Below are 21439 nucleotides of genomic sequence, written 5' to 3'. Positions count from 1 at the left end.
ACTTTTAGTATTGGCCACTGCTTCTCTTCTTCTCTCTGGTGCTTGTTTTGAGCATACTTTTTATTATTTATTTATAAACATCGTAATCTCGGTGCTTGTCTTCTTTGCTGTGTGAAAAAGGGGACACAATAGACCAAACAAAAAAAAAAAAAAATCTACTTTTTTTTTTTTTATCTTCAGGGATTGGAATATTTTTGTGTGTGGAATTTTTATGGAGCTTTACTTGGGTAGTCTGACCAGAGAATGAACCTGTTGTGTAAAGTAATACCTATAGAGTGAGGTCAGGTGACACTCTGCTGCAGCTCTCAATCAAGCTCTGTAATCTTTGTCGGGGTTGTTTGAATAGAAGGGAGGGACCAAGGCCCGATACTTCCAGCCTCAACACTGATAAGATTGAAACTGACCTTGTTATGATTTTCTTGTATCTGTGCTTTCTGTTGAAGTCTCATAGCTGCACTGAGTTGTATTTTCTGCTTGGCCTTGGTGTCTCTTGGCTGCAGTCAGTATATTTCTCAGATTTTTGTCGTCTTTTGTCGTTATTACATTTGAAATAGATAGCTCATGAAGTTGGGGCACACTGTTGCCCAATGTTGTGGAATTGATCCTACTTCCTGAAAGGTGACTCAAAAACGTTAGTCATTCCAGTCAGTCGGCCACTGCTGAGGTTTCACAGGAATTCAGAAAATCCTTCACATTGAACCTTGTACTTGAACACCAGCCAAGGCATTTACAATTGTGTGTGTGGGTGTGCGCGTGCATGGGTGTGTGTTTGTGTTTGTTCTGAATGGCTGGGAGAAATTCTTTATTCAGTGTTGTAAAAGAGATTAAAACATTCCACAGACAATAACTTTGGAGGACTATAAAGAGGTTTGGAAGATCCAGCTTTTATTTTGGAAATACACATCTGCTTATTGGATGTGAATATTTAGCTCAGAGCTAAATTTAGCTCAGAGCTAAAACTTTATGATTTACAGCTGGTGCTGATGCAAAGCTGCATCTTTGTCTGTTTGTGCATCCTATGACCATTTTTAAAATGAACTCGAATAAATAGAAGTGATATTAGGCTACTAGCTATCTGCTTATTGACAGGTTTTAAAGGAGTGCATAGGTTGTTTTGACGCCCGTTATGGCTGCGTCCTGAAGAGCTTGACGTCACGTGCAAAGGGTCAATAGCTGAACTAATAAGTATTTAGCTTGTAGATGAATATTTAGTTTGTAGCTAAATATTTAGCTTGAAACTGTGACATCTATTAATGAATAAATAACATGGTGAAAATAATACTTTGACAAATTATCCCCATTTTTCTAAATATTACTGTTTTTCACTTTGTAACTTAAACGGCATCCCATAGACATTTGTCTATAACATTTCACAGGATTAGAAAGAATATATTTCAGAATATCATTCTTTTTGTTGAACTGCATGAACAGTACGAGTCTTTTTTATGAGTTTCACTGCTTTAGTGTTTTAATACTTGTCACTTGACGTCCACAGCTTTATAAAGTCCTGCTTAGATTCTTCATAAAAGAAGAATCTCTCTCCAGAGGGACATGCTGATACATCTAGTTCTCCTAATTTTCAAACATCTCCAATCAGATTTGGCTTTTTCTCCTGGCTTATCTAGTTGCTAAAAGAAAAGCTTCCCATGTAAATTTACAATATTGACTATAGGCTGCGTTTTTGCATGCTCCAAATGCTTTGCAACTGTAATTCATTCATAACACATTTGAAAAGAGGCTGTTTTAATTCAGCTAATTTTATTTATCCAGTACCAAGTTACATAAAGGCTCCCACAGCGCATTTAAAAAGTTTCTAAGGATTTGCTGCTAGCAATGTGTGACCTTCATGAGTAAATTTGGTTCTTCATATTTTACAATAACATAAAAACACAGAGGCTGCAGTGCATGCGCTGTTGCCTTGCAGGAAGAAAGTCCTATCCCAGTCTGATCCCATCCTGGACTCGTTCCGTGTGGAGTTTGCAAGTGTTCTTCATCTTCCCTCCACAGTGTGTTATTTGCCCTGTGTGTCTCTGTGTTGTCCTGTGATAGACTGCTGACTTGTTCATGCCGCCCTGCCTCTCTCCCGGTGGAACACACCTGGGTGGGCCTAGTTCCACCTTCGAGGAGAAAGCTCCTCCTCACAGCAGCTTCTGCCTCACAGAGCTCACTTGTCCATGACGCCCCTGTCCAGCTCTTTCAGATTAGCCAGCAGTAATTAGCAAACACCTGGTGGAACTGGGAATTGTCTGAGCTCATTATATGAGCTGCTTCTCAGTGAAACGCTGGTAAAAACATTGTTAAAGGGTTAACAGAGGAGTGTCAGAAAGAGCAGGAGTTTTCAAAGAAACAGAAGCCCAATTTCAAGGCATTTAATCAGGAAGTCAAATTTCTTTTAAGTCATATTTGATACATTCAGCGTTTTTATAACAACCGAAGGCAACATAGTTACTTTATTGAGCTATGGAATGGCACTATGTGGCTGGACAATATGTAATACTGCCTCTTTAAGAGAGTTACAGAAGGTGTTCCCATTTTTACTGCATGTGTACCTCTACTGACTTTGACCTCTTTTCTGTCAAAACTACTAATAATTAAAGGCCATCAGCAAAATTATATATATATATATAAAAAATATATATTTATTGGCTACTGAGGGTTCAGCAGAGTCAGCCCTGCCTGTACGCTCTATCTCTTAATACCTTCTGTAGGCTGTGAAAATCAGTTGGGTAGGTTATGGAGGGCAGTTATTGGGAAAAAGTGAAAAAGAAAATGAATCAGTCATTTCAAAAGAACAGTATGTAATTTTTATAATGGAGCCCAAAATGGGCTGCACAGTGGTGCGGTTGGTAGCACTGTTGCCTTGCAGCAAGAAGGTCCTGGGTTCGATTCCCGGCCGGGGTCTTTCTGCATGGAGTTTGCATGTTCTCCCTGTGCATGCGTGGGTTCTCTCCGGGTACTCCGGCTTCCTCCCACAGTCCAAAAACATGACTGTCAGGTTAATTGGTCTCTCTACATTCTCCCTAGGTGTGAGTGTGTGTGTGGATGGTTGTTTGTCCTGTATGTCTTTGTGTTGCCCTGCGACAGACTGGCGACCTGTCCAGGGTGAACCCCGCCTCTCGCCTGGAACGTAGCTGGAGATAGGCACCAGCAACCCTCCCGACCCCATTAGGGACAAAGGGTGAACAGAAAATGGATGGATGGATGGATGGAGCCCATAATGTCAATAACATTTGTATCCACAAGTTCTACAAGCCAATGTTTTGGCTACTAGGATGTAGCAGAACAAGGGGAGAATGAGAAAAGAACTAAATCTTTTCTAGAATTCATACAGTTGCTGTTAAAGTTTTTTTTTAAAAGTATTTTGTATTTCTTATTCACTCTATCCATCTGAAAAGAGAATGGAATTATAGGAGGTAATGCACATTGAGAGACATAAAGTGTTGAGGATGAAAGGTGATAATACCAGGAATTAAGTACAATAAAAACAGAAGGAACAAACAAAAAACACTGATATCATCTCATAAAAAGTGTTTCATGCTACTTGTGTTATCTTAATTAAAAATAAATGACACATTGGAAAGCAACTCTCACTACCACATTGAGGAGAGATGCTCTTAGTGAGCAGAGATAGTGCTACAGTATTTCATTTTTTTCACAGAAGATACTTTTGATTCCATTTGAAACCATCCATGACTTTCCCATCATGCCTCAGCATGCCTGACTTCCTATTCATCTGTCTCCAAATCAACAGATGAAATGCTTTGAAGATATTCCATCGTATGCAATTCTTTGCTTCATGCCTTCTCTGAAAGAAGACATGAAGCTTCTTTAAAGCTACATAACTTAGTATGTTGATGTTCAGTTCATCATGAAACTTAAAATAGTAAGACATGAGGTGATGAGATGGACTTGAGTGATTTAATTAAGGAAAATGTTTTTTGTGGCAGAAAACAGCTGCGCTCACTACATCTGTAAAACTAAAATTATGTTCTCTAAACAAAATGAAATCCAACAAATAGAGACATTTTACAGAGATCATTCAGACTATTTGGAAAAAAGACTCTTTAAAGTGGGGTTGTCTTGTGCACTTATGAACAGTCAGTATCTTAACTCCAGTAGATGCCTTTCCTATCTTCATTATTGTGATAAAACAAAGATTCATTTTAGATCTAGTGGCTAGTAAAAGCAGGGTCAAAATAAGACAATTACTGTTGTGGTTAGACGACTTCAAACTCATAAAGTCGTTGTCGGTCATGTGAACACAATTTTGTTAATTTTTGTTAAATCTCTAATTCATCAAAGTGAAGAGCGCGAAAAAAGTATGGAAAGCCTCGAGTGCCATATAAACATGAATATTTCACATTATTTCGACGCACATATAACACAAACAATATGGAAAGTAAGTGATGTTTACCCGTCAAATATGTCACTTGTAATTAACACACGTGTTAGTGACAGAGTAAAATACCCTTTTGTGCCTTTTAAGTCACAATCAGCATCTGTTTATGACCTGACAAAAAGGCGTAAGCAGCATGTTTATTCTACGTGCTGTAAAGAGGAGTTTAATCTCTATTTGCTTATCATATAACTTTGATCTGAAATGTGCAGAACTTGTGTAGAAAGCATTACTTATAAACCATTTTAGAAACAAGTTAGCCGATTGATTGTATTTTCTTGTGGTGTTCAATTTTATATTAATAAATGGAAGAATCTTATAATGGTAGAATGATTACAAGCCGTTGTGTTCTATTGTGTGTGTGGGTGTGTGTGTGTGTCTGCAGCTCTGAATGCATTTGGACAGGAGCTTCCGTCGATCCCTCACGGCTGCACTGACGGAAGCTGTTACCCTGCAACCGGAAACCTTCTGATTGGACGAGCTGTCAACCTGACCGCCACCTCAACATGCGGTCTGGACGGACCGGAGCAGTTTTGCATTGTCAGCTACCTGCAGGTGAGGAAATGAGTGCACACTCACTGGGAAGAGTGGAGCAAAATTTATACCCTGAAGGAAAACTCCAAGCAAAAAAGTGGGAGTAAAACAGGATAATTGCACTTGATTATATCAGATCAATTTTGATCATTTCAGTTTAGCTCATAATTGCTGTGCATGCTGTGTCAGAATGAGCTGCTGGTTTAAATGAATTTCTTTAATCCTGAACTTGACCTGATTATCAGCTCATCAGTACTCCATACTACTGTGGCTTGCAAAATACCCCTTGAACTTTTCCATATTTTGCCATATTACAGCCACAAACAACAATATATTCCATTGGAATTTAGTGTTAAAGACCAACACAAAGTGATATACAATTGTGAAGGTGGAAAGAAAATTATACATGATTCAAAACCTTTTTACATACAAAAAACTGAAAAGTGCGGTGTGAGAAGTCTCAAGTCTTTAGCAGACTCCAACAGGTTTTCTTTCTAACATGGCCTTGAATTTGGCTTCGTCCAACTTCCCATAACTCTGACCATCTTCCTTGTGTCTGCTGAAGAGAAGCACCACAGAGCATGATGCAGCCACCGCCACATCTGACAGTGAGGATTGTGTGGTCAGACTTATGTAGAGTGTTAATTCTCTGCCTCACATAACTTTTTGCATTTTGGCCAAAAGTTACATTTTGCTCTAGTCTGACCTCATGTTTGCTGGAAAACTGCAAATGGGACTTCTTATGGTTTTCTTTTAACAATGGCTTTCTTCTTGCCACTCTTCCATAAAGACTACATTTATGCAGTGCATGACTGATACTTGTCCCATGGACAGATTCCCCCATCTGAGCTGTGGATCTCTGTGTTTGGTCCATAGTCACCATGGACCTCTTGGCTCTCTGCTCAGTGTTCTGCTTGTTCAGCCTGGAAGTTTAGGTGGACGGCCTCGTCTCGGTAGGTGTACAGTTGTGTGTATTTGCATTTTGATTATATTACACACAAGTGTATTCTATTTAGTCATTAGCCGTCATCAGGCAACTTCTGAAGATAATTGTTTGCCTTCAGAGAAAATGGGGGCTGAATAGTTTTGCACACTCTTTCATTTTTTAGTTTGCAAAAATGTTTTGAATCATGTATAATTTTCTTTCTATTCCGCAATTGTATACCACTTTCTGTTGGTCTTTCACATAAAGTTTGAAGAAAATATATTTTTGTGTTTGTGGTAACAGAATATGGAAAAGTTCAAGGGGTATGAATACTTTTGTAAGCCAGTGCATATGGAGCCATCCTGTCAGGAGGAAAAGACAAACTGCAGTCATGTTTTCTCTTTTCATGCTCCTCCATCAGTCACTCACCACTACTTCATCTATAATTGTTCATCTGTCTGTTTGTTTGTAGTTTTGATGAGTGAGGCCCTCCAGGTGTTAACTCACTAACAGCTCCACCCTCTTTAAACACACACTCTGTTTTTGTCACATTTTCTCTTTCAGGTTATAACATCTTTAATTGCTGGGCTTATTAGTCCAAAATGAAAGCAAGATTTCAGTGGATCATTTTTGTTGGTTGCACTTCACCAGTGACTTTATCAGTTTAATCCCTTAGAGAAGCTGACTGTGTAGCTGCTGGTTTCACTGTGCAGAGTCGTGTTATTGCTGTGGCCTACATGTTATTGAAGATTTCATCCGTATGCTGAAATATTAAAAACGGTAAGATTGAATATGTATTCAAAAAGTCAGGGGATGCTAGATAAAATATCACTTCTGACAAAGAGAATTATTTAATTAAATGAACTGATTTAGAAGGATATTAAAGATTATGACCAGTATTTATGGAGATTAAAACTACCTGCAGCAGCACAGTGGAGAAAAATAAACATGGTGAAATACTCTTATCAATATTGTCTAAGGGTACGTACGCTCACACTACCCCGTTCAGTCCACTTTAAACAAACTCTAGTTGATTAGCAAGTTTAGACAGAAGAGATTCATTCAAATCCTGAAGCTACCTCATCTTCCGCTCCTCCAGCAAGAAGAAATAGGCGTTGTAACAAGGGCTGGATTTGCAAGGATGTGGGCTCCTGGGCTGGAGCCAGTTTTGGTGCAGTGTTCACAAAGGAAAAATTCATTTACTTATGCAAATTATAGGACATTAATGGGTAGCCCTATTCATTAACAGTAAGTTTTTTTAAAAGGTTTTATTGGTTCTACTGGCCTTTATTTGAGAACGGCTAGACAGGAAAGTGGGCAATGAGAGAGGGGGAGGACATGGGGCAAAGGTCACCAGGCTGGGACTCAAACCTGTAACATCTGCGTTGAGAAGTAAGACCTCCATAAGTGGGTTGTGCTTTGTCCCTTCGCTACCACAGCACCTCCATCAGCAGTAGGTTTAATGTATCCTCCTAATTCAGTTTAATGTAGAGCATTAAACTGAAATGGGAAGCAGAAAACTGTCAAACATATTTAATGAAAAGTAAGAGAGGCATATGTTTGGGTTAAGCTTCTTTCCACATCTTATTGAAGCGGGACACTCTGCTAAAACATCCTGCACACACTGCACTCCTCCTGGCGGGTTCACCATCATGTTTACATTCATCCAGCTCACATCCGTGCATTTCCACACACCTGCATGTTTGTGCCTGCACTTCCACTGCCTCAGAGCAGGAATATTAACCACTGTCAACTTCCAGGTGAACATAATTGATGCTCTGTGCTTTCTACACCCTTACTTACTACAGTACGGGTCAGGATATTGTGACAGCCTGGTATGTCTGAAGACACTTCAGAGTCCCACAGAAAACATTTGTCATCCAGCTTGCAAATGTCCACGCTATCATCTGTCACTCATGTTTGATGCGTGTCTTCTGGGTAGTTTTTCTGCTCTCCAGGATCAGATTGCAGGCTCTTTTTTTTCTAGTTTTCTATAGAGCGGAGGTATGTAAGCTGATTGTTGTCTACTATCTTATCTCTCCTTTAAGCTGTAACCGCTGCATATTATTTGCTTTTTCTCAACGAGAAATGTGAGGAAGGGGGGCGTGAATGAAAAAGCAAAGAAAAGAGACGATCACTGAGGGACAAACAGTGGCAAAGTCTCAGTTTCATAGCCTGAGTTGAGGCACAATGGAAAAGAAATGAGGAAGGTGGGATGTACTTTCTTTTTGTGTTTCAAACTACCGTTGTAGTACGACAAAGAAAAGTGTTGTCAAATCAGCTGCAGACTTTAACTGGCGCATTGTTGAAGCGAAACCCTTTAGTTAAGCTGACCAGGCTTGACTAATGGGAGACAAATGAGAGCTGGGAAGGGTCTTTAGGGCAACATCAGCGATACAGAGGGCCTGAAAGACAAGATTAATTAGGATCAGGCTGATATGTCTTCATTTCAAAGTCAAAGTAGTATTTTTGAATGTAAGTGTTGGATCTTACAGGTGAGATGTTTTAAATTGTATGACTTTGATAGGTTCTAAGGAACATTGTATTAATAAGATGGGTGTTATTCTTTCATATGTGCACAGGCATGTAAAAGTTGACATGCGTGCACATCCATGACTGTGCTTCCTTTTCCCGGCTCAGCTGAGTCCATTTCACAGCCACGTTGTTGTTGCCAGCTTAATCACCCTTGACAACAGCCTAATTAAGAGGCGCTGCCCTGGATTCCACTGGTTCTCTGTGCCAACTTCCCCTCATTTCTCTGTTTAGCCCCAGTTTGCTCCATCTGTGCCCCTCTTCAAGGCCTCTTCTCAAATGAATCCCCTTTTTACCCCACAAGAGCAATACTGTATCCTCATCCCAAATCAGCTTTCATTCAAGTCTAGATACAAAGGTCAAGAAAATGCACTGTCATGGCTGGGGTTGTTATGAGAAGCGCATAACATTTGACACAAATCCATCCTTTCCCTGGTTTCTTCTTATGCTGAATATGCTGTTTGCCTCATCAGGATCCAGAAAAGTGTTTCGAGTGTGACTCCCGTCGGCGGTATGATCCCCGCCACCACAGAAACAGCCACCGCATTGAAAACGTGATCTACCTCACAGACATCAATGGGAATGAGAACTTTTGGAAGTCTGTCAATGGTGTGTGTTTACTCTTCAACGATGGACACAAACATGATCAGTTTGCTTGTTGCCTCTGTTGTCTCGTGGTACCTGTGTCAGGATCAACAGCTGAGACCAAAGGATTTGTCATTTGTTCATGACACATCTTGGTGTGTTTGTCGCAGGTAAGGAGGACGTCAGCATCAGACTGAACCTTGAGGCTGAATTCCACTTCACACATCTCATCATGAAGTTTAAGGTACGTTCCTTGTAATTTGATGTGGTTTGAAATGTACCTTCATCTTTCCAAAGCTACGTGAAAAGAAATGATGTTAAACTCATGACTATAATCAAAGCAAACCGCTACATAGGGCTGTGGTTCAGGACTGCAAAATGAAGGTGTGCTGAAGCAGAGAGACATCTGAAGGTTACAGGTCACCGTCCCTTGAGGAATGCAGTTTGAGACCCCGAGTCTAAACCTTTCTGTCTCTGAGTGTACTGTATCTACTGTACTTACTCGGGCCTGTTTGTTATGTACACCTCACTATCTGTTGGCAGATCTACCATAAAGCAAAAGCTTTAGACAAATCACTTAGACAAGTTGTTCTCATGACACAAATGACTTTGAATTCCTATTTGTATTTGCTGTGTCATACAAAACTCACTGATGACTTTGACTTGTGCTGTAATAATTTCTGTGTTCATTGAACCTCTCCAGACGTTTCGCCCTGCAGCTTTGATCATAGAGCGATCAGCTGATTTTGGCCGCACATGGCGCCCCTACCGCTACTTCGCCAAGAACTGTACCAGAACTTTCCCTGGAATCCCCGCCAACGGCTTGCACCATACCAACGACATCATCTGTGAAGAACGCTACTCTGATATCGAGCCCTCTAAAGATGGAGAGGTACACTGGAAAATTTGGGACCCTCTGAGTTGATTCATTTTACTAAAATCACACAAACTCAAATAAAGCAAATTCCGACTTATGGCCCCTTTACAGGACAAACATCACAATTGTATGTGGGGAGCTAGCTAACAAGCTAATACAACACAGCTGAACCAACACTGTATACAGAAAAACACTTTAGCCCCCATCACTTCAGTTTCTCTAAGAAAGGGACGCACTGATAAACCCCTCGGGCAATACTTAGACCACAAGTCAATTTTATTCACTTTAATTTGCATTTTAATTTGCAAAGAAATTAAAATCTGTAATTTTTTTCCTAAAGGTTACTCAAATAAATGCAGCTGAGTAAATGTAACGAGTACCCACCTCTATTAATGACAGATTTTGGGTTTCATTTTCACAAATCAGACTTTTGATTTATTTTTTTAACGCCTAATATATTTTTGTTGTTTATGTAGATATTAGCTCTGATTGTAATATACCTTTCTCCAACTTTCTTTCCCTAAACTATTTTATTCTGTAATAAAGGTCATTTTTAAAGTGCTGGATCCAGCAATTCCAGTAGAAGATCCCTACAGCTTGGACATTCAAGGTCAGTGAAGACTTTATGTGTATGTAACAATAACAACATCATCAGAGTATAATGTCACCTTGACATTTTTATCAATTTTTACTCATTAACAAAACCTGTCACTTTTTATTTTCATTAATAAAACCTGTTTATTAACAGCCATTTGCAGACTGAGGCTGCGTGCTAGGGGAGAACTCGGGCCAGACAGTGAAATAGTTTTTGCCTCCTGATAAGAATATTTCTCATTAACACCTGCTATTAGCATGCTTCCTGTATTCCACTGACTTCTTTGAACAAGGGAAAATATCCACCATCATGCAGGTTGATGAATCAGCAGGATGAACGCTGATAGAAAATAATCTAACCAGCCAAACCGCATTATATAGAATGAGACTCAACTTCATCTATTTATCTTTATGTTGCAACTACATTTTCGTAAACAAACAAAAAAAACACGTTAAAGTAAACTTAGGCAAGTAGTCTGCTGTTTACCTGAAACTCATTAACAAGTTGGCCCCTAAGGCATATTAATATGGAGACACAGGAAAAGTGAGTCAAAGAAAGGTATCACACCTAGGAATGAATTATATTAACTGAGTAAAGTCCAGTAGTGTGAAAAATACTCTTTGTTACATATCAACATATTGTACATTGCCATGAAAAGTACTGGCCTCCTTCCAGATAATCTTTGTTTTGATTATTAAGTGTCTCTACTGTAATTTGCTTTTAATTAAAAAAGCTCTTAATTAAGGCTAATTTGATCTGGTTTCTTCTCTTCAGAACTTTTGCGCATCACCAACCTGCGCATCAACTTCACGAAGCTCAACACGCTGGGAGACGACCTGCTGGACCGCCGCTCAGACGTCCTGCAGAAATATTACTATGCCATTAATGAGCTGGTGGTCCGAGGAAGCTGCTTTTGCTACGGACACGCTTCAGAGTGCGCACCAGTGCCGGGCGTAAACACCCATGAGACTGGCATGGTGGGTTAACAGACTAATACACTTCCACAGACTGCAATGTGTGTGTTGAAGTGAGGCCAACACCCAACTGCTACTTAAAGCTGCAGTATGTAACTTTTGGAAAAAAGAATGTTTTGTATATATTTGTTAAAACCGTCACCATGTCCTGACAGTATTTATGAGACGGATAATCTGTGAAATGATCAATCTCCTCCTCCCTGATCTACTTTTGCCACCTGAAGAAATACACCGCTCCCGACCAAAAACAACCAATCAGAGCAAAGAGGCCTCTGATTGGTTGGTCAACTTCATGAGTCAACTCATGAAGTTGACTCTGTCAGTCAACTTCATGTAGCTACCCATTGCTAAATGTATTCATGGCGGAGAAACAACTTACTGTTACAGGAAAACTGTTCATCTGTCACCATCGGTAGCTATGCTAGCTAGCTTCAGCATTTATGACAGGCTCTGCTATCAGGAAGAAGCTGTAGTGTAGAAGAGTATAGGGAAGAGTTTGGATAAGAGGGTTGAGCAGTGCTGCACAGAGGGGTGACTGATGGCGCTAAGATCCTCCTCCTGGCTCTGATTGGTTGTTTCTAGTGAGCACTGGGAGAAGACAGAGGAGCAAATTTTTTTTAAAGGTTATCTGTCTCCATACCACACCATCACAACATAGTAACTGTACCAACAAATATGTAAAAAACATTTTTTATAAAAGTTACGTACTGCAGTTTTAAAAGCAGAGGTTCAAGTGGAGGACTGGCTGCATTAATGAAAATAACACAAACTGTTAAGCAAAGAACCACACAGTTATGGATTTATCTGTTCAATATTATACTGATAAGTTACCTTCCTATTAATACTTGGTTAGATGTGCCTGAGAAAGTTGCAGATGAACTCTGACAACATGCTTTAGACATTATTCTGGCATGATTATGTCACTATTCATGGCATAATTGGTAGGTTTCTATTAAACTGACTGGTTCCTCTACAGAGCTGGCTAGTAGGGATAGTGTTTACATTTTTCAATATATAGGTACAGGTGAGTATTTACCTAAAGCTTAATGTGTTTACTGATTCCAAGCCAGCTCTGGTGTGTTTGAAATCACTGTCACGTCGGAACACGCTTTGTTTTTCCAGATGCCGCCCTGGGTGGTTGCCCGTGTCGCCCATTAGTTGGGTTATGTTGGTCGAGATCTCAACTGTTTTTGAACGCGTTCACACTGCTTACCTATGATGTCCTATCAATTCACACACTAATTTAGTAAAATGTACTTTATATTTAGACATATTTAGCCACAAAGACACAGTCCAGTATCTTTATCTGGCGTTCTACAGCATTTTATTGTAGATACTACTTAGATTAAATCACTTAATGCATTTTGTGCAGTAAAACTTTAAAATCAACCAGTGGTCTTTTTTACAATCAAATATTTAAATAAAAATAGTCTTGTTACCTGAAATCAGAAGAGGAACAAAAAAATCTAATATTTATTCTAGTTTTTAATGAAATAGTCTCGTTTGATCTTGTTTCTCCAGCCTGTTGTAGCGTTCTTATCTCATAATTCTCCTGTACTCTGATTGGTTAGATCCATGGCCGCTGTGTTTGCAAGCACAATACTGAAGGGCTGAACTGCGAGCGCTGCAAGGTTTTCCACAATGACTCACCTTGGAGACCAGCGGAGACAGAGGACCCACACACATGCAGAGGTACCGTCCATTCAAAATGACAACAGCCAAACTTTCTAAGATTTTATCGATGTAAATCATGAGGTTTTTCAAAGAAGACTAAATCTGCTTTTTAAGTCGATACAATTCATCTTTCATCTGGCAAAAAACAGATCTGCAGACAACCAACAGGACGGTGTGTAAAAGGATGAGTGTCTTCCAAATTGTACGTGTCTTTATTTTATGCTGACAGAACAGAATACAAAACAAGAAACAGAATAAACAGCTTCAGTTCTCCTCTTTCTTGACATCTCATTTTGAGAAATGTTGAAATTTGATTCTTGTATTTGCAAGCCTGACAGTTGAGCACAGACCTGAGCACCCAGACGCCGTCATCTGATTTAGTTTTGTAATGACATCCCTCTGTGACTGGATGTTTTCAAGCTGGAAGGCCAAGCAAGTTAATTTGCATGGGACCAAGCATATACAGGAAAATTCTAACTGTGCTATAGGAAACAATATGATCAGAGATTCCAAAAAGGTATCAACTTCATTCTTCAAAAAGATGAACAGAGAAAGAACATAAAAACATAAATTATGGAAAATCAGTTCATACATTAAATGTTTTTTAGCCATTTTATTGGCGACGTTCAGACAGGAGGAGCATGCTCCCATAGAGTGGCTAGCGAGAGGTTGCTCAATCCCAGGTGAGGCTGAGCTCGCTGCTGCCTCAGCAGCTGCTCTTCTGAGCATTTGAATGGGAAAATGCGAAAATTCAGCAATTTTGAAAAAAAAAAAAATCAGAATTGGTTAAGGTAAATTAAAAATAGACACTTTATAGTACAAACCACAGGGTGAAAATAGCAATATAAATAATTTTATCATTATATATTATTTTTTCATGATGACAGGTGAGGCAGCATCAGTATGTAAAAAAGTTACATCTGGAAATCACTGCAGGACCAGGTTCTCTTTTACTGCACAAACATATCAGCAAAAAAAATATTTAGACTTTATTTTATTTATGAAACGTAATATTCATTTCATGTTTTCTTACCTTCTTCTGCAGAGTGTAACTGCAACGGCCACACAAACCAGTGTCACTTTGACATGGCGGTGTATTTGGCGACGGGCAACACCAGCGGTGGAGTTTGTGATAACTGTCTGCACAACACAGTGGGACGCAACTGTGAGATGTGCAAACCGTTCTACTACCAAGACCCCAACAGGGATATCCGGGACCCTCGTGTCTGTGTTGGTGAGGCGTTTTTATCTAATTATGTTTGGGACACTAACTCTAGTTCAATCTTTTTTGATCAATGTGTTTTACTGTATTCAAGAACACCTACAACGGTATTAATAAGCATTTTTAAAAAATGTCTTCCCCCAAACTCCAGCCCTCCACCACAACACAACTAACGCAGCAAAATAAATAGATAATAAAATAAAATACAAATAATGCAAAATAACAAAAATAAAAAGAGTAAAGTAATATTATCAGTATCCATGTTTTCAAAATGAGGAAAAAATGTTGGAGTTTGTATTAAAGTTTGAGTTGTGTCTTTCACGGCATTTCTGATCTTTTCCAATTAAGCATATACATCCTCAGCAGGCGGGAGAGTCCGTTTTCATTTCAGTAAAAATGTTGTTTTCTGAGAAATAATGATTGTATTAACAGAAAACATTCTCCCAGTCAATAGAGGGCAGAAAGCAATTAGATTGGAACATCGTTTGGAGAGACTGGCATTACGAGGATCCACTTGTAAACATAAATAGACAGAGTTCAACTGGACTGAAACATATTTTTAGAAACGTCTCAAAAATACAGAAAGATGTATTGATCCCCATGTGGCCGGTGTCACATAGAGTTCAAACCCTGCCTTAGCTTTTATCAATCTAGTTTTAAAGCAGTAGAGATGATGGACCACCTGGAACTGAAATAAAGAAAATATTCTACCAATCATCCTATATCAAGTCTCATTTGAAATATGTTCATCCAAATATCTTTCCCATCTTTTCCTGAATAATTGCAAAGTGGCCAGCTTACCTAACGACTGGAAAACAGTTGTAACGTGTATAAGATCAAAGATGTCATCCAAAAGAGATGTATTATTGACATATTAATTTTTGAATAAATGCTGTTTATTATAGTTTTTATATATTTTTTTTTACCAAAGCTTCTAATTTTCACTAGTAATTTTATTTTGTAGGTGCTAGATGCAGGCCTGTCGCAATAAGCAATACATCATTTAATCACATAATAAATGATAACAAGCTCAATAATTTCCATTTGCTTGATTTATTGTTTCTATTTTTTCTCTCTTTCTGTCAAAAGCTACATGACTGAAGCTTTCAGTCTGCTGCTTTGGTCTCAACTAGACCAAAGCTGTTTTTTGAAGGGCCTTTTTTTTTTTTTTACAGAGACTTCATAATTCATTTTATTTATTGTTGAAATTGTTTTTCTTTATTTGTTTGGGATATTTAAAATGCCTTCCAGTTCCAGTGTTCAAAAGGGTTTAAAGTTTATCGATCTTTCAGAATGTCTTTTTGCATTTTTATGTCATTAACATTATATCACCTGAAAATGATTGTTTATTGCAATAACTTCTGGGGCAATTTATTGTCCAGCAAAAGTTATTGTGACAGGCCTACCTCTATGTGGGTAACAAGTTTAGTTCATTTGTGAATAAACCTGAATCTGAAAACTTTAATTCCAGCTTGCGACTGTGACCCGGTTGGATCATTGGAGGGAGGTGTGTGTGACAGCCACACCGACCTGGGAATGGGGATGATCACAGGACAGTGTCGCTGCAAAGACAACGTGAAGGGCAAGCGCTGCGATGACTGCAAGGCGGGTTATTATGGACTCAGTGAGAGCGACCCACTGGGATGCCAACGTATGTGTCTGTTTTATCTCCACTCCAGGCAGCTTTGACGGAAATGAACATTCCTTTCCGGGGTTCAGAGTGTGTGTGTTTGTGTATTTTGCCATCAGCTTGCAACTGTGACCCCCGGGGCGTCATACTGATGGATGCTCCTTGTGATCAGATCAGTGGGGACTGCTCCTGTAAAAGATACGTCACAGGTCGCTACTGCAACCAGTGTCTGGTTAGTAATCTGAATAGTCATAAATCAGGCCATTTTTTAAAATTTATATTTCATACCTGACTTCTGTCCATGTCGCATTCTTAAAATAGCAACTTCAACTTGAGGCAGAGAAGGTCTCTCTTCCAGACATGTGTTCAAAACTAAATATCTTGGTAACCATAGTGACAATTACTAGTGGTGTCCCGGTACCAGCATCAAGTACTCAAACTTGATGCCTATTCTCCAAACCGGTACCACTGTTCTGCTGGATTTTCCTCCTGGGTTGGCCAAGCAGTGCAACTCAAAGTCTAAGCCACACTTCATACCAGGGGGTGGTGATAATACACCAAGAAGTTATTTGCTGATCCTCCCAAAAAAAAAAAAAAAAACAGGAGAAGAAGGGAGAAGTTAAATTTCAATGTAAAGACAGAGGATGGTAAACGAGGCGAAAACTAGAGTTTAGATTTGTCCAGGCCTGATCTGACCCGACTACGGTAATTAATATTAATTACAGGCCAGAGTCTGAAGCAAATCCAACATATTATTTTAAAAAGCTTTTATTGCTTTAATTTTTAGTCCATAATTTTAGTAAGAAGTGTAACTTCTCTCGTTTTTAGCTTTTGTTTAGCATCTTCCAGCTCCATCTTATCGCTTGTTGTAACCTCAGGGTGAGTCAGATGCAAATCATCTGGGATGTGGGATCGATATGGGTGAAGCAGGGTGGGGCTGCGTGTGCCTGCAGTGTACTGTGCTTGTTAGTCTAATGAACTTCTGCATTATACTTTCTTTCTGTTTAAACTGTAATAAGTAGATTAACACAAATTTTCTACTACGACCAGGCCTGAATTTCAGACCATAAATCTCAACTGTAGCAAAAAAAATAATGAAGTAATTCGATAAATCATTTGAAGACTAAACAATCTGTATGTATGGTCTATTTATGATTTGTTAAAACAGTCACAGGGACTTTGGGCTTAAAAAGAAGAAGAAGAGGAGACATTCTCTTCTAAATAAAATGAATTTGTTTTCAAAAGTTATTGTGTGTAAAGTATAACTAGCAACTTTTTAACAACTTTGTATCAGTACTTGGAATCAGCAAGTACATATACTGAAGTATTTGTTCTCATAATCGCTCTGGGAAAAAAAACAGGCATTGGAACACAACTAATAGTCACATACCTGATGTAACCCAGTGCATCATGGATTAAGCTGAATGTTTTCTGTCTCTGCAGCCTGAATACTGGGGTCTCAGTAATGACCTGGTTGGCTGCAGACCTTGTGAGTGCGACTTCGGTGGAGCGTTCAACAACAGGTTGATCTTATGGATAAAACATAATCTGAATGTGAATTTAGAAAGCATGTGTCTATAATATTAACCCCATGGTCTTGTGCATAGAGGTTTAGTTGTCAGAATTTACACTAACCAGAATATTTTTTACATTTTTCTCTTCCTGTTGTAATAAGATGCATGATGGATAGTGGGCAGTGCGACTGCAGGCGGCATTTCATTGGTCGACGGTGTTCGGAGGTGCAGCCTGGGTATTTCTGTGCTCCACTCGACTACTACAAATACGAGGCTGAAGAGGCTGCCGGGCGCTCGCCCACTGATCCCTCGCTGCCGGTGAGCTCAGCAGCATCACCACAGTCGCTGTTAGAAAGTGACTGGGATACTAAAAGGTTTTCTTTGTGAGAAAAAAAACTCTGATCTGATCACCAGCAGATTTGTCTGTCCATCTGTTTGGATACTAAACTTAAATTGAGAGAAGATGATAACCAGAATCACCCTTTCCTGTAGCTAATCTAGTCTCATGTTACACTCTTCATCCTTTCTCACTTCTGTAACTGCTTTTACACATTTCTTTGTCTTTTTTTATCATTCTTTGGTCCGTGTCCTACATGTAGTCCTAGAAGCAAGCTCTGACAGTCCACACTTGCAACATCTCTGCAGCAGGAATGTGAGAAGAACTGAGTTCAATGACTACAGTGGCTACAGTGCGAGGCACATAGTGAAGCGTGACAATTTTATGTCCTGCTGGTTAGGCTTCTCCTGGAGGGAAAATAAACACATTCAGTAAAGATTTAGAGGCATGCAGCAGATACAGTTGGAACTAGATATTACTGAAAATGCAATCCATAACCTGCCTGACATTAAATCAGACTGAATGTTCCTTTTTTTAGCTCTCTTACATTCATCAACATTATTTCTAGCAGCAGTGGAGAGAAAGAAATTCTCCAAATTGTTTGAGTGTGTTAAAACAAAACTTCAACAGACTGTGAGGATATTGACATGACTATTGTAAAACAAGTCATCTTTGGAATTACTGAACCACTGATGTACATTTGCAATTTATCATTCCCAGTGGGCACCGTTTAAAAAAACAAGAGAAAAGAAAATGGCCAAAGTCGTTCCACTGCATGAGTGTGGGAACAAACACCTCTCCACAAATTATACACTTGTCTCATTACACCTACAATTTTCAAGAAAATCTATAAGAACTAATAACAGAGTGCGTAATTTGTTTTACATAAAATAAAATACTCACTGTAGCTCAATATGGATTTAAACCAAATAGATCAACTACACAACTTTTCAATAGAAAATATCACTGCTTTATTGGAACAAAAATAGCTTACAATTGGAATATTCAATAAATTACGACAATTCTGAAACTTGGTATCAGAAGAACAAAGCTAAAATTGAATAGGAATTATTTGATGGACAGATATATATATAATCTTCAAAATTAATAGAACCACTAAATATTTGACAGCACAGCAACAACGTTTCTCCTCAGTTTTCACTAACATCTTTAGTAAAAACTGGGAAACTTCAGCTTCAATAAATAAAAACAAGTTTGAGCTCAAATCTCCCACATGCTGAGGTTAACATGGAGCTTATTTTTTCCGTCTCGCCCTCAGGGCCAGGTCCGTCCGCAGGCAGCAGACGACTGCATTCAGCAGCTCAGCAACCAGGCGAGGAGGCATCGGCGACACCGGCGCATTTCAAGCCTGCAGCAGTCTCAGGCAGCGCTGAGACGCATCCGGCAGCTTCAGCAGACAGTAGGATTCTGACTCACCTTTTAACCTTTATTGAAGGTTTTGCTCAGTAGATAGACAAACACAAATGAGTGCATAATTATCTATTGGAAGAGAAATAATACTACTTTGTTATAATAGAGTGAGTCTGACAGCTATAGCTTCCTGTGTGGGTGACATGTCTTCTTCCCACTCAGCCGGACGTCACGACGGTCCACAGAGAGCACACTCCCAGCCACATCACCACCTGGACCGGTCCCGGGTTTGCTCGCGTCAAAGACGGCGCCGGCTTGGTGTTCACCATCGACAACATCCCATACGCCATGGAGTACGAAGTCATGATTCGCTACGAGCCTGAGGTGTGTTTAGGTGTAGACAGTAGCTGCGTTTCCATTACGAATGTGCAAAATCTTTGTCTATTTTCTGCTAACGTTGAATTTCCAATTGTGTTTTCATGACATTAAAATCATGTGTGAATAAGTTTGTTCACTCATCAAGTCATTACAAATCATGGCAGCGACTGATGTTAACTGTCATATGAGATATATTTATAATTCAGCAACGCCACTAATGCTTATCATCTGTCAGCCATAGACCTACAGTACTTCCTGTTGTCTTTGTCGTTTCTGCCAGTAGTAACAACTGGCTGTTGATCACGTGACTCGTGTCCATTAAGCGAATTTATTTTTGTGTTTTCAATTTGCGCAATTTTACGGTTAACTGGAAATGCAGCTTGTGACAGCTGCATTCCCAGTGAACGTGTTGTCTCACTGTGTCCTGATGCAGTCCACAGAGGACTGGGAGGCTGTAGTCAGCATCACCTCTGCTGAGCTCCCCTCAAGTCTCCGATGTGGAAACCTTCTTCCGACCGAACAGCTCTACACTGAAACCCTGCTGCACAGCAACAGGTACCGACACTAGTCATGGATGTTTGCATGCAGACCAGAATGTCTCTGAGTGTGTGTATGTCTGAGGGAGGAGTGCCTGGATGTTTGTTGAAATAGCAAGGAGGGGGAAAAAAATTGCATCACTGTTGTCACTTATATCTGCCCAGGCTTGTACGCGCTGAGAGACACAGGTGGGCAAACAAACTGCAGAGTATTTGTAAGAATCAGCTTTGCTTGCTATGGTGCAGATTGTGGAAATATTACAGAACAAACAGATGGTGTAATCTGACTGTAAGGCTTTAATTTATAGGCAACCTTTCAATTCTGGGCAAGATTCATCGAGTTTGCCTGGGTTTTAGAGGGGCCTGATTCTGTTTGGTGTTTTATGTTGATATGCAGGGCCAAAAACATTCATACCTCTTAAAACATCAAAAAGTGCAACTCCCAGTGGTTCTTCTTTGTGTGTTAAACGGTCCAGCTAATTCCTGTTTTACTTATAGCTGATGATAAATATTTGCATGAACACTAAAAGTTTCATTTATCCTTTTTAATTTGTTTTTCTGTTCAATTTTTATGTCTAAAACTCTTCAAAAAGCTCACCACCATCTGGATATTTAGTTATTTAATTAGCAAGCCAAATATCCAGTTAAATATTTAGAAATATTTAGTTTACAAACTAAGGGCAGGGTTAGGATTACCAACTAAATATTTAGCTTTAAGCTTCAACTTTTGCCAGCAAGCCATATATTTAATTAGCATACCAAATATTTAGTTTAGCAGTCACATTGTTAGCTCAAAACAAATGATTTAGTTAGCAAGCTAAATAATTAAAAAATTTTGTTTACTAAATAAATATTTATCTCCAAGCTAAATATTTAGATATAAAAGGGTGGAATGGTCAGCTGTAATGATCCTTTCTGTGAACCTGACAGACTTGCATTTAGACAAAAACAAATTGTCTGCTCTCCCATATGTTTTTTGTGTTCCCTACAAGCAGCTATCTGCAGATTGAATTTCTTAAACATTTTCTCTTGACACGCTTCCATAAATCCCAGATTTGTTAAGTACAAAACTGACTATTGTGCTGTGGACAGATTCTCCTTCTGTGGATCTCTGCAGCTCCTCCAGAGGTACTGCAGACCTCTTGGGACAGTTTGTGCACATTTTCACTGCATGTTTTTTGTCTTTAAATTGTTAACAAAAGCTGTTCATTTACATAACTTTGCATTTGCCCCGCCCCCCGGCATTGACTGTAAAGAGAAGGTGTGCAGACAGAAACTCTCATAAGCCAGCTTTTGTCTGGCTTATCTAGTTGAAAATATTTAAAGATGTGAGTCAGACAGGTGTGAGAACTTATATGG

At 39.3% G+C, this 21439-nt stretch overlaps 1 protein-coding gene across 3 annotated transcripts in view; it reads left to right on the top strand.

Annotated features, from left to right (window-relative positions):
* The window catches only part of lamb2l (laminin, beta 2-like), a 93216-nt gene that overhangs the window by 16344 nt on the left and 55433 nt on the right, over nucleotides 1-21439 (top strand). For all 3 annotated transcript variants that reach the window (XM_032569017.1, XM_032569009.1, XM_032569026.1), the window contains 15 exons: nucleotides 4782-4951; nucleotides 8861-8996; nucleotides 9143-9216; nucleotides 9676-9864; nucleotides 10396-10459; nucleotides 11219-11421; nucleotides 12990-13110; nucleotides 14138-14326; nucleotides 15786-15965; nucleotides 16064-16176; nucleotides 17388-17467; nucleotides 17620-17776; nucleotides 19075-19215; nucleotides 19389-19550; nucleotides 19978-20099. In XM_032569017.1, the coding sequence (XP_032424908.1) occupies nucleotides 4782-4951; nucleotides 8861-8996; nucleotides 9143-9216; nucleotides 9676-9864; nucleotides 10396-10459; nucleotides 11219-11421; nucleotides 12990-13110; nucleotides 14138-14326; nucleotides 15786-15965; nucleotides 16064-16176; nucleotides 17388-17467; nucleotides 17620-17776; nucleotides 19075-19215; nucleotides 19389-19550; nucleotides 19978-20099 (2101 nt within the window). The remainder of the gene's footprint in view (nucleotides 1-4781; nucleotides 4952-8860; nucleotides 8997-9142; nucleotides 9217-9675; nucleotides 9865-10395; nucleotides 10460-11218; nucleotides 11422-12989; nucleotides 13111-14137; nucleotides 14327-15785; nucleotides 15966-16063; nucleotides 16177-17387; nucleotides 17468-17619; nucleotides 17777-19074; nucleotides 19216-19388; nucleotides 19551-19977; nucleotides 20100-21439) is intronic.

The sequence above is a fragment of the Xiphophorus hellerii genome, chromosome 1 (genome assembly GCF_003331165.1).
Source record: "Xiphophorus hellerii strain 12219 chromosome 1, Xiphophorus_hellerii-4.1, whole genome shotgun sequence".
In the NCBI taxonomy this organism is placed as follows: Eukaryota; Metazoa; Chordata; class Actinopteri; order Cyprinodontiformes; family Poeciliidae; genus Xiphophorus; species Xiphophorus hellerii.
Note: the sequence above shows the minus strand (reverse complement) of the source record. Positions and strands in the feature narration are given on the sequence as shown.